Genomic DNA, 14,428 nt, shown 5'->3' on the forward strand with positions numbered 1-14,428 from the left:
AATTGAATCACGATCATTTACCTTATCGTATAGAATACTGTCAAATCAAAAATGTTATCAGCGTGCTGGATGCCAGGGGCAATACAAGCTGCATAGTGAATAGCAATATCTTCTATGCTACGAATCCGCTTGTCAAGAACATACATCTCAAGCCACTCGCTAACATCGTATGTAACATTTGCAGCTTTTTCATCACGTTTCTTAATTCTCGTCTTTGCTGATCATCATACATCATAAGTAGTAATGTCAAGCGACAACTAATGACGCGCATTAGTTACCTGGGAAGCAATGCGCACTTGGAATTATTTCTAATTAAATTCATGGTATCCGTCTAAGCAGCCACTTACAGCATCTCTGACAAGCTGCAAAGTGACAAGTATCAACGTCGTTTTCTAAATACGGTATAGAACCACTTGCATCAAAATATTAAATAGACTTTTTTACTTTATTTCATTATGCATGTTCAGGATCTTTCTAGTTATTTTCCGGTGTGGGCTACGTCCAAAATTACTCCTTTTTACTAATTACTACTTCGTTCAACGGATCTATAATATCATTTATAGCGTAAAAACTTATAAGTACAGAATTCATATATATATATATATATATATATATATATATATATATAGGCAATTTAAAGTAGAGAACTCTGTGTGATTATTCTGCGATCAGTCGATCGATGATACTGGAGCTCGCTGTCTTAATCGGACTTTAAAAACCATGATTTATTCAGCCGCCCAAAATTCAGATGGGACTGTTGCTGCTCAATGTTGTAAATGTTCCGTCGTGTCTGAGTAAAGCGAAAAGTTCTACTAGGTGATTTCTATCATCCCACATGACACAACGACGGCCTTATTTAGCATGAATAGTTTTTATGCGTAGGACAGAATCGGCCTCTTCTAATCATACGAATGTCATACCAGTTCAAAAATACTACTACTTGCATATATCAAAAGCCGAGAGGATAAATCTGAAAGCAAGTCTTTTAGCAGCTGCGTAGCGATTTAGTATAATCTTTGTCCGCTAAAAGTGACGTATTATTCTTAACAAAATACACAATGACCTACCTCTAATAAGAAATCAATTAGTTGTTTAGGGCTAGTCGGTAATTCCTAGATATTAGTCTACTGGCCAGAAAAGAAGAAAATGAATGAGTGCCACTTGTTGCAGTTTATTCATTTTTTGAAACTCAATTAAGTGGCATTGAGGTGGCTTTTGTCAACAGAACGATGATAATGCAACGTGACACAGTACAATTAGATTAATTGGAGCTGGCATGTTAAACGTTGTTTTTTGGAGCCATGCTATAGTGTTGTTAAAACGAATTAATGCTTTCATTTATAAAAAAAGATGGCATGTGGCACAGGAAAAGACCATAATACAAGTGTCAGTTATTATCTAAATGTTTCGTTAAGAACTGCCTTTTACAGAACATATTATATTAGGCTGTTATTAGTGAATCCGGTGGACTTTGAACTTGAATAACTTTCGAACTACGCGTCGTTAACAGACGAAATTTACTAAAAGATATATAAAAAAAGAAACTTACTTAAAATGCAGAAACTGAGTACGAAATAAGTCCCCTGTTAATTCTCTTCAAGCCAGTTAGAAATGTGTATGGTGTATTCTACATGCAATTTGCAAAAGTTCGAGGCGTACTTCAATCTCGACCTCCAGCCTGACAAAGACTTGGCGAAAGAATGGCGTAGCCTTGGAGAATGATCGAGTTTGGTAATATCGGTTAGGTTTGGGCGTAAGATGATGGTAACTGACTGCTAATAACTTGCAATTGACATCAGAGAGACCTGCTACTATAAGATACTCGCCTAAAATAAAACAATAAATGCATCTCGCTATCTCAAGCTCCTCAAAAGGCTCATAAATTATTGGCATCGCAATGTAATTACTTAATGATAGCGACGTAAGACTTCCTCGAGGTGCTTCAATTGTGTCATTAACTGAGCTAAAAATTATACAATGTTGGCTTCAGTACACTTACTGTCGCGATGTGCTTCCGTGTCATTAAGGGGCTTTCCATAGTTCTAGGAGTGTAGCTGGTGGGCAAGCACATCCTGCTATCGATTTAGAGTAACTATAAGTAGAGAAATTACACATGAGAATACGGACGGTAGGCGTACGGCTGTTTGGAAGCTGTCAGAGCGTTGGGGCAAATGCATAAAGAGAGGCACCTTTAATGCGTATTAAAATGCCATCATTCTAGTCCGACTAGCTCAGAAAGTCCGCCGTATGCGCTTGTGAAAGCCTAATATTGGACACCGTGTTTGCCTGGTGGTAGTCCATCTCCGTCTTTCATGGCCTTGTATATAAGACCCTCGTGAACCTAGGTTTATAGCGAGACGATAAAAACAAACCTAAAGATGTTTGCCAACTTGAGTGGACTGGGAAAAAGTTTGCTGGAAATGAACATACTAGACGTTTTCTTTTTTTTTTTTTACAGTGTCGAATTGTTATCGAATTAAGATACGCAATGTCTCTCATGAAATTTCATAAGACGGTAACTACAAGTTTTAAGGCTTACTGCAGTTTGTTAACAACCCCGCACTTTCTCGTGAGGGGGAGGATAACGGGTTAATGCGGAGGCTTAAGCTAGGGAGCACCAAATGATAACTTCCGGCTTGCCATTCAGGAGTTTAACGATTCTTTTGCCTCGAAACGCCTCTGTTTATGGTAATAGTAGTATCTAGCTCCTGTGCAGTGTGTTTAGGTCTGTGTTTCGAGTTTTACGTCCGGTCCCGAATCATCGGGCTTTGGTTTGTGATGGCGGGTAGGACAGATGAACGTTCAGCAGGCAACCTCCAATTTTTTCCAATGGCACTACAGACGGCGCCAACAAAAGAGAAGAGACGCCATCGCTTCGGCTTAGCAGTGCTATTAACATCGCCGCTATCCATTGCGATGTCTGCCGGTGAGTGAGAAGAAAAGGGTAGATTGTTGGTCGATTGTCGCGTCTGCCAATTCCTGGTTGACTTCTTTGCCGTTGGGGGCTGAGCGTAATATAGAAATTCGGTGCTGTCTCGACGCTGGTACCAATCGGATGGGTTGAAGAAGAAATCGGTCCGTCGATAGCTGTACTGGATGGAGCAGGGTTTTTTTTGCCGAGCGTGCATGAACTAGCCACTGCAAAGTTGTTTGCTAGCTGGCTGCTAGCTTAAGCAGTTGTATAGCTTTCGCGTGTATCGGTCGAGCTACGATCGTTAGTCGTGGAGTAAACGCATAGTGCCGTTATTGCCTACAGCATTGTACGCTGAACTTGAAAATCGCAACCGACAATCGACATTTGCGCAGTTATTGATATCTCTTTTTAACAACAAACGCAACGGCTAAACGTTGTTTTAGCACATACGCCGCGAGACCTCACTTGTTTAGCTGATCCTCATCCAAAGATCGAAGATTGTGTTATAGTTCGTGCTGGTGATTGTTGAATAGCAGTCGATTAAAACTTAAGTGTCGAACTGTTTTGATCGTTACATCCACATATATAACAACAAAGTGAGTGGCGTTGACTTTGTTCGTTCACGTAAGTTACAAATATTCACCTACTTCAACCTCCCTGTATGCGCGTACGTGAATGCGTGTAGGGTAAACAAATCGCTGAAAGTTTGATTGAATAGAAGGGCTGTTATTGTTCATGCTTCTTGTAGTTTCTAGTTCTCACTTATATTGTGGCAGACTGTAATTTTTCGCGCACCGAGCTGTATATAGCGATTCATTTTACCAGGGTACGATACCTATTAAAGCTATCCCTGCGTCAATGAGATTCGATGCCATTATTGCCAAAAAACCAGTGCTGTTTATCGAAATTTGGGCTTGCAGGAGAAAATGCGCTGAAGTGCAATGGCTCAAGATATACACACTCTTCTTGCAGTGTTCATATAACTTATTTACTTGCATACACCTGGAGCAAGGAGAGTCGTTGATCCGCAAAACATATTGATTATGTGATCCTGCAAATTTTAGCCGCAAAAATATGAATGAGACCACCGTTAAATTTTATTCCAGTCATTAGCGCTCTTTGGTGCCTTTAATAGAGATTCTGTCGCACTACTTTGTCGGCCCCCTCAACCTATTCGTAGGGTAATAAATGTATAACGGCCTTTCCGTCCACGGCTTAAATGGATCAACCCCTCGAAGTGTTAATCACTTGCATTCCGCCATCGCAACGGCGGATATTATTTTCGTAGAACGTTGTTCCTGATTAAATTTAATTCTTGTTGGAGTTTCATAAAACTTCAGCGTTTAACCATGAAAACATCCCAGCTTCGCTATATCATTATTCATCTAACGATTATTGAATAGTCTCCCATCAATTGTTTTACTCACACTTCCTCTTGCCCTATGAACACTTACTTTAGCTTGGGCATAGACCATATTTCTGTCAGTTTCGGCCCATCCTTTCTTCCTCTACAGAACTTCTCTCCTAATGGTTTTTCGCAAAAAAGCCATTTCCCTCGTCTAGTATGTTAAGAGAAGTTATAATTAATCCTGCAGATCGAATTGTTCATAAACATTTACAATAACGTAGCACGTTTAAAAAACGTGCAGATTTTCGTGTAACGTTTATTGGTGATTGAGCACAGAGATACGACCCTTATTCTCGTTTCGTTAAGGTATCCTTCTAAAAAGTGGGTTCTACCTAACTGTCGACATCTTCTGCGAGTGCCACCTTAGACAGAGAATCACTGTATTTATCAACGAGCGGAAAAAATCACAACAACTAAATAGTCCGTTTTCATTCATTCATTCGTTAGTTCATCCACTTATTAGAGCCAATAACTGATCGTTAATGTACTAGTGGCTCTCCGCTTTACTCTCGTTACGTTCCCTTCGGAATGGCAAAGTCACAACGTTAAGAATCCTGGACAGAGCAGCAGTACGACCATGGTAAACATTTTGCGCAGGTTCTACTTGGTGTTTATTTATTTGTGAGCATTACGATAGTACGAAATGTCTTGCATACGCTTCTAGTTAACTGAAATCACTGTGCACGATTCAGAGTAAGCGTACGCTCGTACAGCACGCCAAAACCCATATAAAAGTACATAGTTTGTATTTCTACGAATTGTGTGTACGGTTGTACCCGTGCTTTTAAATGCCGTGCACTATAGCGTTGATGTTTACATATTGGGAACCATTGCAAAACCAAACGACTTGAACAGGATACCGCCATGCTACAGGTTATCTGGTGCAGCTGGTTTTCCATTAATTGAGATCAGGCACAGAATTAACGATTTCCCTAGCATGGTTTTCGAGCCCGCAGAATGTTTCATTCGCATAACGTATATACGAAAACAGCTGTTGTTGTTTATGATGTATACCAACTATATAAAAATTACCTAGATTAGCACGGCCTAAATTGGCGATATATATATATATATGTTTAGAAGACATTCAGAGGACCGTAGAATGTGTACCTCTTTTGTAAGGACCCCACTTTATACTTGGCTTAATTTAGCCCCTGGTGAATAGCCTAAAAAGTAACCCATAATAACCAACTACGATGGCCATATGTGTTGTGCCGGATTTTAAGAACTGTTCGTGTTTTAATTAACAGACATTGTATTACATTGATTTGTTCCTCTAGTCTAAAACTAGCACAACTATTTGTACGCTTTGTCACAATTGACTCTGTGCTATTAAAAATGTATACCTCATGTGATACGTCACGTTCATGTAATGTTGCCTAATTAGTAAATTGTACATTTTCAATGTGATTTCAATATGCGTTCAACCGTGATAAGCATGAGCTGAAAGATTCTTCATGTACGAATATTTAAATATTACGTAAAAAAAGGGTGACCTTGACTAAAAACGCTTTAATTAAATTTCTGAGAAAATGTTTTGTAATTTTAATTTTAATTTAAGAAAATGTTTTGAAATTTTTTTTATTTAAAGATAAAATATTTTATCTAAAGATAAATATTTATTTATGGATAAAATATTTAGGATACCGCGTTCGAAAAAGTCAACAAACAAAAACTAGTAAGTTTTCATTCAAAGATGTTAGTGATTTTTCTCAAAGAACGTCAGTAAGGTTACTGGGCTACACAATACTGACTTTAGTGCAGCCAACTCAGTTTAGTCAACGCTATACCCAAGCAGACAGGTTCCTAGAACAACTAGTTAACACCCTTATCTCACCGTGACTATATTTTCCGCATTTAAGTCAAGTAGGGTCGCTCTTGAAGAAATTGAGGCTCATTGAAAGAAAGGCTTTTACGACAGATAAGCGTGACAGGTCGATCTACAAAGATACCTTCCATTAGCTAGACAAATTCTAGAGCTGTTCTGTTTTATTGTGGTAGCATTGTCTTGTACTATGACGATAACAAAAACAATCTGAGGGTGTAAACTGTTCTATTGCAGTCGACCAAGATCTATTATTCAAGAAAAAGCACTATTTATTGCGATAATTTAAGCTGTCTAATCACATGCTAGTCCTCCTCAGCATTGGGAAATAAACGTCTGTTGAAAAATCCGTACACTTTTGCAAAAGTGAAATACGTATTTTTTTACACAAGGCTGTTTTATGGCAACAGCAACGGATAAGATACACCTAATACTGACACATATATCATAACAACTCGGTTTCGGTAACAAAACGTCTTTGTCTGCAATTAAAACTGAATCAATTGAAAATATATCTGCATATTGTTTCTCTTCATCGCTGAACAACACTACGAGAAGGCACCTTAATTTATGTTGCCGAAAGTAGCTTGCAGATAACGAAATACTTGAGAAGTAGTTTTTGCCCCTCACTGTTTTCATCGTCAATTTAAGTAATCAATTTTTACCCTCTCTAGTGCTGTGTAAAACGATTTACATGGCTATCAGGGACTCACATTCGACAGACGGCGTAGGACATGGATGTTAATCATTGTAGATGTTGGTTGACAAATTCATTCGTTTAAACTGTATTTGCAGACATTACCTCCACCAACCTACAGCATCTAATCGGCCACGATTCGGGACTGTCTTTGTATCATAGTTCCTCGTTTTTCTTGGTCCTAAACACTCATCTAGCTGAATTTCACGAATACCAGGATATCTACCTCGCTAAGGCTATCAGCAAGGTTCCAAGTCCATTTGACAGGTCAGTTAAATTGATGTGAACTTTGCTCGTAGTCATACTTTAGAAACGAATATCAGCTATTTAGTAGGCTAGCCAGCCTGTGTGTCTCTTTCAAGACCCGCCAAAAGATCGAACATCAGTCTACTGTCTATGCTGAAAATGAGCAGATTCAAGTGCCAGAAATGTCGAAAAGAGCTGTTCGACGCTGCTTTTGTACTGACCAGTCACTCTGAACCGTGGACAGTAAGTAAGGCTTCGCCCTGCTCTGCAGGCCATACAGTGTGGTACCTTAAAGATGAAGTCGTTGAAACGTGGCTTCAAACCCAGCTGGATAGCAACGAATGGATTAAAGGAAAGATCAACTGCCCGAAGTGTAACCTACGCCTTGGATCATTCGATTTCGTTAGCGGCAAACGGTGCGGGTGTGGGAAACATATGCTCCCACCGATACACATCGTAAAGTCGAGAGTCGATCATGAAAATTCCGAGATTCTAAGGCAGGCACTGAACCAGTTCGTACAGATACCTTTAAATGATTTTAATGGCAACGGTAGGAACCAAGCCATCGATCCAAAAACGTTAACGACTATTTCCGAGTTGGAAGTTCCCACAGCAGCGACAGCTGTCTGTGCGTTGAATGAGATCTATACAGAGTAACGTGTATATACCAATAAATCAATAAGGACACGAGCTTATGGTCGTTTAACTTTAACGTGAATATATACAAAACGAATGTGTACGTGCTGTTAAGACAGAATTGGTTTTGGCAAGAATTGACAGTAAAATAGGGTCAAAGCTGAAACGTTATTGCAGAAAATCAACAATTGTGATATTCTGTTACAGACAACAATATTCCTTAATTTGGTAAACCTTCGGTTTCGTCCCGATATTCGTCAACGTGTACACTATGCCCTCAAATAGACGATACCTGCATAAAAATGTATAGAAATAATTCATTTTTGTTCCACTTTAGCTGCAGAGCAGCCAAGTCGATGCCAGCGAGCCCGTGTAATCTGTGAGTGGTATTGTAAATAAAGATCGACTGAAATGCTCTTACGGTAAATATTCTGTTATTCTTATAAGATTACTGATAGATTGTAAAAAAAGGGTGTTAACTGAAGATCGAAGAAGACTGGTTTCGTATTAAATTGATTTTTATTATTATCTCTCGGAAATGATAAAGCTAAGGCGCGAAGTGTCGACACTAAGCATTAATTATTCGTAACTAAAGTAAGCGAGACTTTTGCGTTCGCCGAATGAAATATAAGCGTTAAATTTTTGATTTCAATGTCGGCCTCACTTGATTAGCTAGAAACTTGTGGGAATTGTTTGGCCGTCAGCGTGACACAAGGATTAACCCAATTCGCAAGTAATGAAGAGACTATTGACAAAAAGCCGAAGATCTTCCTCTAAAATAGACTTTTCCTTTTTGACGAATGGAAATGATGGCAATTCTATGCATTTTTTCTTCATATTGTTATAACATGATCCGATGGTGACAATTCAGAGCGAAATTCATTAGCGAAATATGTTGATAAACAAACAGAAGTTTAGATGCATGAATGGGAGCTATTCTTAATAATTATTAAATCTAATATATCCTCTTTTTTGTAGGAAAATTATTTCTCATTTGTATAACATAAACTTCCTGTGACTTGGAAATCGATAAAAATCTACATGGAGAATATATACGCATAACACTGTCTTCGCTTACTAGTGAGCTGACACTTCCCTTTAGTAGTAAATTTTAGAACGAAATTTATGCATGCATATTGTTTGTCATACAGTAGAAATCCGGTTTTCGTATTTTCAGTGTTATCCAAAAAAAAACTTGTCAGTTTTTCAAACTTGAATTTTCGGTTAGAGTTCTTGTAAAGTTCGTCACAAATATTCCTGAAAATTCTGCACTAATTTGACTCTAAAAAAACATTCTTCTTGCCAGTCAACGGCCGATCGATATTTTCACAGCTATTTCATTTGATCTTGAAAAAGTACGCTAGCTTGTTTTATCACCCACTTCATTATATGTAGAACTTGACTGATTTGTCAGATTGGTTATATTAATATGTCAGCATATATTTATTAAGTCAATGTGTACTGTTAACATAATCTTGTTATAATGAGTCTCAGATTTCGATTGGAATAGCTAGTTGAAGCCATGAACTCATTGATTAACATAACAGTCGTATCCACCTCATTGCCGCCTGTTCCCGCTTGCAATTCTCTAGATAAAACGATGTACTAATTCCTATCTGTTTGGCGGACTTCAAGGAGAAATAGAGTTTTATCTAGTTAGTGAATCTATGAAACCAGAAGGAGATTCTGTGATAGAGATCGATAGATGTCAAATATTATTAGAAATTTGTGTTTAAGGGGTAAAGTAGCTGCCTTTTGCCTCTTGCATCATATTCATGCAAAGTTACAGTAGTTATGAGCAATCGTTTCACTGAGTGGAGCCATTAATTTGTTGTATACGCCGAGCGTTAAGCCTTGTGTGATTATAAGACAATCTTGAGAGTTGTTCTAAAGTATATCTATTCCAATGCAGAGGTGCTCATTTAATAGAGAGAAGTTTCGATTTCTAAGGAATTCTTATGTCTTAACTGGTGGTGGTGGTGGTAGCCTCCTCTAGTCGTACACTTTTTCAAGAAGCGAAGTAGTGAATGGAGCGAAACTTAAAACAGGATTCGAAGACAGTACTAAGCATACAACAGTGAAACTATGTAAACCTTCTTCCGTGCCTAAACATCTGCATATAATGGACACGAAGTGAATTGTGGTTACCACATGGCTTTCTATGCCATGTGATAGATTTTGCAAAGGTCATTTGACCACGATAGTAGTGAATAATAACACTGTTCTTAAAAATAAGTATAGTTAATTCAGTACTAAAACAAGTCTTAACAAATACTCTTCTTACAACATTTTTTTTCTTACAACAAACTTCTAACATAGAAATTTGTTTTTGTCCATAGAATATCTCAGTTATCTTCTACTAGTAGTGTTTACTGTAATGTTGTTTATATTTGCGTTAGCTAGAACTAGTAACTACGAAAGTGGGAAGATAACAGTAACCCAAAGTGGTGTTTGACACTGGAGTGACTTCTCTTTACAGGTGAATTTTGACGCAATAGTGAAACGAAATGGCGTTCGACACAAATGCCATGACATTGACCCGTTTCGTGCTGACAGAACAACGCAAGCATAAGAGTGCCTCAGGGAACCTCACCCAGTTAATCACTTCACTGCAAACGGCCATCAAAGCAGTCGCGTCCGCCGTACGACGAGCCGGTTAGTACTGGTTGTATCAATATCCCGCATATAGTACGAGATGTTTCCTTGTTTTCTACGCGTGATTGCCATTCCTAATTGAGAACGTGTCGCATTGCACTGCTGATTGAAACATATTCGGAGCCATTGTTCGACCACTCACGAAATGTACTAAATTTTACTGATTACTTATCATATAATCTTCTTGAGCGTGTCGTACAGATTCACCCATAACAAGTGGCATAAATGGGTCACACGAAACCTCCTTTCGCGATCGCTACCCCTCGAGCCCTATAACCAACAATATTTACTCTCACCGTGGCGCCATTTCGGTGTTCAAATAGGTCTGCCCTTTCCCCAAAATGGCAACTTGCAGGACTGCCGTCAACAACTGCGGGGTGCTCACAACGTAAAGATCTGCATTCAGTTGTTGTGAACGCAGGCAGGGCAGATAAGCTTTTCAGCGTTTGCAAAAAAGATTGGAAAGTTTGATGAATCGAATACTGCTGTCGCCCTAAACTGTGGCTTCAGGTATCTATTGGTGTACCAATACGTGTGCGTGGTGGCATAAACAGCTATCGCTTCATAAGCAGGTGACGTCATCGGTGAACCTATTCGAATCGACTGGGATAGAAGACACCGCCTAGCGGCGACAACACTTGGTCGCAATGGATTTTGATAGTCCCGAAGCAGAGCAAGACTTTCCCGGCCTTTATACCGAAGACAAGATAGGCGGTGATGATGAAAGCAGGAAGATATTGTCGGTTAAAAAGAAGAAAGATAAAGATAAAGACAAGGGATACAAAGCGTTCGAGGAGGACGGCTCCGGGGGATCCACTGAAGACCTCAACAAGGGCTCGTCATCTCGAAGGTTTAAGTTCGGCAAATCTAGCTCGAAATCGAGCAGTAAACCTGTTAAGGTAAAGCTCTTCGGTGTCGAACTTAAGGATGTCGTACAAAGAAATCCCAGTGACGAGCCAAAACGACCACTTGTCCCACGATTTTTATTACGGGCGTTAAACTATCTCGAAAGAGAGTATAAGCCAGGCATGAACTTCTACAAGGGGACGTCTCATTATAAGTCTAAAATTCACGTTGTGCGACATGGTCTAAATTATGGGGAGGAGCTACCGCTTCAAGACCCTCAAATTGTGGCTGGACTCGTTAAACTATTCGTACGCGAACTTCCTTGTCACATTTTGGGGGCGGTCATCGAGTCCAAGTTGGAGGAGGCGCGGCCTTCAGAGAAGAAAGCACAGAAAATTCAAAATCTGTACAAAAATGAAGTTTCTGGAGTAAACCGAGCAGTCTTCGAGCGTTTAGTCCTTCACATGGACATAATTGGAATCGATCTAACGCCGTTGCTTCGGGTTTCCCAAAGGGCACTAGCGCTTCTAAAGCCAGTAATGTCTCCGCTGAGCGTTGAGGACGAACTGAAGGTTGAAGAGGCACGCTTAGCACGTATGCACGCACAGGTGGCTACGAAAGAAAATGGAAGCAAAGATAAAACTGGTTCAAAGGATACTAGCAAGCATAAAGATAATGAAGAAAAACTTTGGGAAGCGCAGCGTAACGTCACCCAGTTGAAACGAAAGCTTAAGCAGATGAATTCTGTAAGCCACACCGATGACAAGGAAGTCGAACTCAACCTTAAAGAACGTATAGAAGATCCAGTAGTCATAAAGGATGACCACAAAAAAGAAACATTTTTAAAGAAGGATCAAGAACCTATATCGGCGATAGTTGAGGAGCCCCGCACCAAATCGCCTGCAAAGAAGGAGCAATACAAAGAGGCTTATACAGCTCATCATAACTCCGCATCACGAATTAAATCAGAGGAACTTGACAGTAACCGGCAAGTTGAAGAGAAAAAAGTAGAAGTTCCTAATGATAGTGAGCAAAATACAGTCGAAGATTCCATGGCCCCAGTGGCCAAATCCGAGACCGAAGAGGTCAAGGCAATGGCAGAAGCTCTAGACCCTGGAACACACGCTTCTGCGGAGAAGATCTCACCAGTGTCAGAACCTAAGCACGATCAGATTCTCCAGCCAGTTCCAGTTCCGCCGATTGAGGCAAAACCGCCATCACTACCATCGGCAACAGCGATTAATAAGCCTCTACGGATCTCATCCCCAGTAGATAACCCCACCCATATAGTGCAAGATATACAGAACGTTTTTGCAGATACGACTTCATTCGACCAAGTTGTTGAGTCGTTTCAGACTAACACAATAGGAAGTGATTCCATTGTGGCATCAACCTCACCTTTTGGCCCGAGCAGCGAGCCTATATTAAACGCTACAGGTCCGCCTTTACCTGAGGCACAGCTAGTCAAGCCCGAGGCGCTAACTGGAAAACCCCTCGAAGACGCCGAGCTGCGTCGTATACAGCAGGAATGGCGGTTTGTACTCGCCGAACAAGTCGAGCTACTGCGAATGAATCACGATCTGAAGCGTCGAATTCGTGACGAGTACAAACAGATAAAAATGATCCAGATGGTCCGGAATCATAAATCGCGTCTTTCCCAGATCAAGCCAATGTACCATGATCCGCTAGAAAAGATTCCAACGGACAAGCTCTGTGAGGTGCTGCAACGGCTTATTGAATCAAATACGAACCTCACGAACGCAACGAAGGCAGTCGCCGCTCAAGTTTTTGATGAAAAGCTGGCTGTTGCTAGGGCGCGAGCACTGGAAAGATGTATCAGCCTTAACTAAAAGAAAAACATGCCTTTCGGACGGTATCATAGTGGATGCTAAACGGCGTGGTAAAAGGACCTAATTTTTACAGCGATACACATGGTCGCAAAAGTAGCAATGCAACCTTGTTACGTGCGTGCCTTGTGTTTGATCAGCTTTAATAATAATTTTTAAATTGGACGAAACATATTCTGTAAAGAAAATGGCTATAGCAATATGTGGCTGCATATCAATCTAGAACAGAGCACATGATATCTTAACTCTGGTTCCTAAAGCCTCCTTTAAATATCTTGTGAGCGACCTTTCATCATAGACACAAATACAGGTTTAAATAACCCTCCGCATGTTACATAGTTTTGTTTATGATTGTGATTTAAAAACACTTCGGTTTTCGCGACGAATGGTTCGAGTGAATAATACCAATCAAATAGGGAAATTAATATTTCCCTATAAATATGAGATTTCTGGATGTTCGCAGTGAATTTATACGACATTCCGTCATGATGATACTACCACATTATGATTATACGCTTTGATGATGTTATCACATTATGATAATACGCTTTATCAATTTAGTCCGCCATCACTGGAATTATATAATAGTTAAAGCGCATATTCATTGATATCTAATGCATGATAATACTGCTAATTTTTTTTTATCATCGTTATACTGTTGTTGTTGTTTTTCGTATTACTATTACGTGCAATGTATAACAAGTACCATAGGATTCCCCATAGTGGAATAGCACAACTTTATTGCTTTACTTAACAGGCCAAGAACGAAGCCGATGGTAAGTTCTCGATAAAAAATATTAAATGGGTGAATATGTCAACGTATGCCCGAGAAATTATTACTCGTCAAGGAATTAATTTTGTGGTGGGAATAGAATATTCGGATCGTAGCTGCTGCTATTAGCGTTCATTATAAGCATCACCTCGCATTGAAACAAAAACCATTATAAAAATCAACAATCAAATTGTAACGACTAGTAAATGGCGCAAAAAATGTAAATATACGTATATATATTGCTATCTCGCGCACACGCTTGTGTATTTGGATTCTGCAATTCGCTTCAAGTCGAAAAAGAGTCTGTAGACCTTAGAGATAAAAAAAAAAGTTCCAAGTTGTATTTGGTAAGGCCCATGAAATTGCTAACAAGTTGAAATAAATGGAACTTCACGTCTTTCTATGTAATATTTTACAAATACATGAGAAACTGAGCAGAAAGTATAATGGGTTAATAAAAAAAAATAAGCATATTTTAAAAGCATTTCCAATAAAAAAAATAAGCATATTTTAAAAGCATTTCTTGAGTACTCTTTGTATAATAAAAGTAATCGGAGTACTCTTTGTATAATAAAAGTAATC

General features: G+C 39.3%; 3 protein-coding genes and 1 long non-coding RNA gene across 10 annotated transcripts in view; 3 read left to right on the forward strand and 1 right to left on the reverse strand.

The window, feature by feature from the left end:
* Window positions 1-2,926, reverse strand: part of LOC111261049 (uncharacterized) — a 21,160-nt gene extending 18,234 nt beyond the window's left edge. The window contains exon 1 of one of the 2 annotated variants that reach the window (XR_015311333.1): window positions 2,000-2,926. This is a non-coding gene — a long non-coding RNA (uncharacterized LOC111261049). Of the gene's footprint in view, window positions 1-21; window positions 177-1,999 lie in introns of those variants that run through there. The other variant, XR_015311332.1, reaches the window with a different exon arrangement.
* The window catches only part of fbp (fructose-1,6-bisphosphatase), an 18,165-nt gene that overhangs the window by 668 nt on the left and 3,069 nt on the right, over window positions 1-14,428 (forward strand). For 2 of the 6 annotated variants that reach the window (XM_022834258.2, XM_022834259.2), the window contains exons 2-3: window positions 6,943-7,111; window positions 10,206-10,381. In XM_022834258.2, the coding sequence (XP_022689993.1) occupies window positions 10,234-10,381 (148 nt within the window). In that variant the 5' untranslated portion in view covers window positions 6,943-7,111; window positions 10,206-10,233. Of the gene's footprint in view, window positions 1-2,969; window positions 3,539-6,942; window positions 7,112-10,205; window positions 10,382-14,428 lie in introns of those variants that run through there. The other 4 variants (XM_022834256.2, XM_022834257.2, XM_022834260.2 and 1 more) reach the window with 4 other exon arrangements.
* On the forward strand, window positions 7,118-8,153 carry LOC147753411 (E3 ubiquitin-protein ligase RNF180-like). Its single transcript, XM_086968553.1, has one exon. The coding sequence runs from the start codon at window positions 7,241-7,243 to the stop codon at window positions 7,745-7,747; it is 507 nt and encodes a 168-aa protein (XP_086824679.1). The 5' UTR covers window positions 7,118-7,240; the 3' UTR covers window positions 7,748-8,153.
* Window positions 10,403-14,365, forward strand: LOC111261047 (uncharacterized). Its single transcript, XM_022834255.2, has one exon. The coding sequence runs from the start codon at window positions 11,029-11,031 to the stop codon at window positions 13,075-13,077; it is 2,049 nt and encodes a 682-aa protein (XP_022689990.1). The 5' UTR covers window positions 10,403-11,028; the 3' UTR covers window positions 13,078-14,365.

Source organism: Varroa jacobsoni, unplaced genomic scaffold (genome assembly GCF_002532875.2).
Source record: "Varroa jacobsoni isolate VJ856 unplaced genomic scaffold, vjacob_1.0 scaffold_515, whole genome shotgun sequence".
Lineage (NCBI taxonomy): Eukaryota > Metazoa > Arthropoda > Arachnida > Mesostigmata > Varroidae > Varroa > Varroa jacobsoni.

What these genes read in the sequence shown, in the direction of transcription:
- LOC147753411 (XM_086968553.1), top strand. Translation starts at nt 7,241, where the DNA reads ATGCTGAAAATGAGCAGATTCAAGTGCCAGAAATGTCGAAAAGAGCTG.
- LOC111261047 (XM_022834255.2), top strand. Translation starts at nt 11,029, where the DNA reads ATGGATTTTGATAGTCCCGAAGCAGAGCAAGACTTTCCCGGCCTTTAT.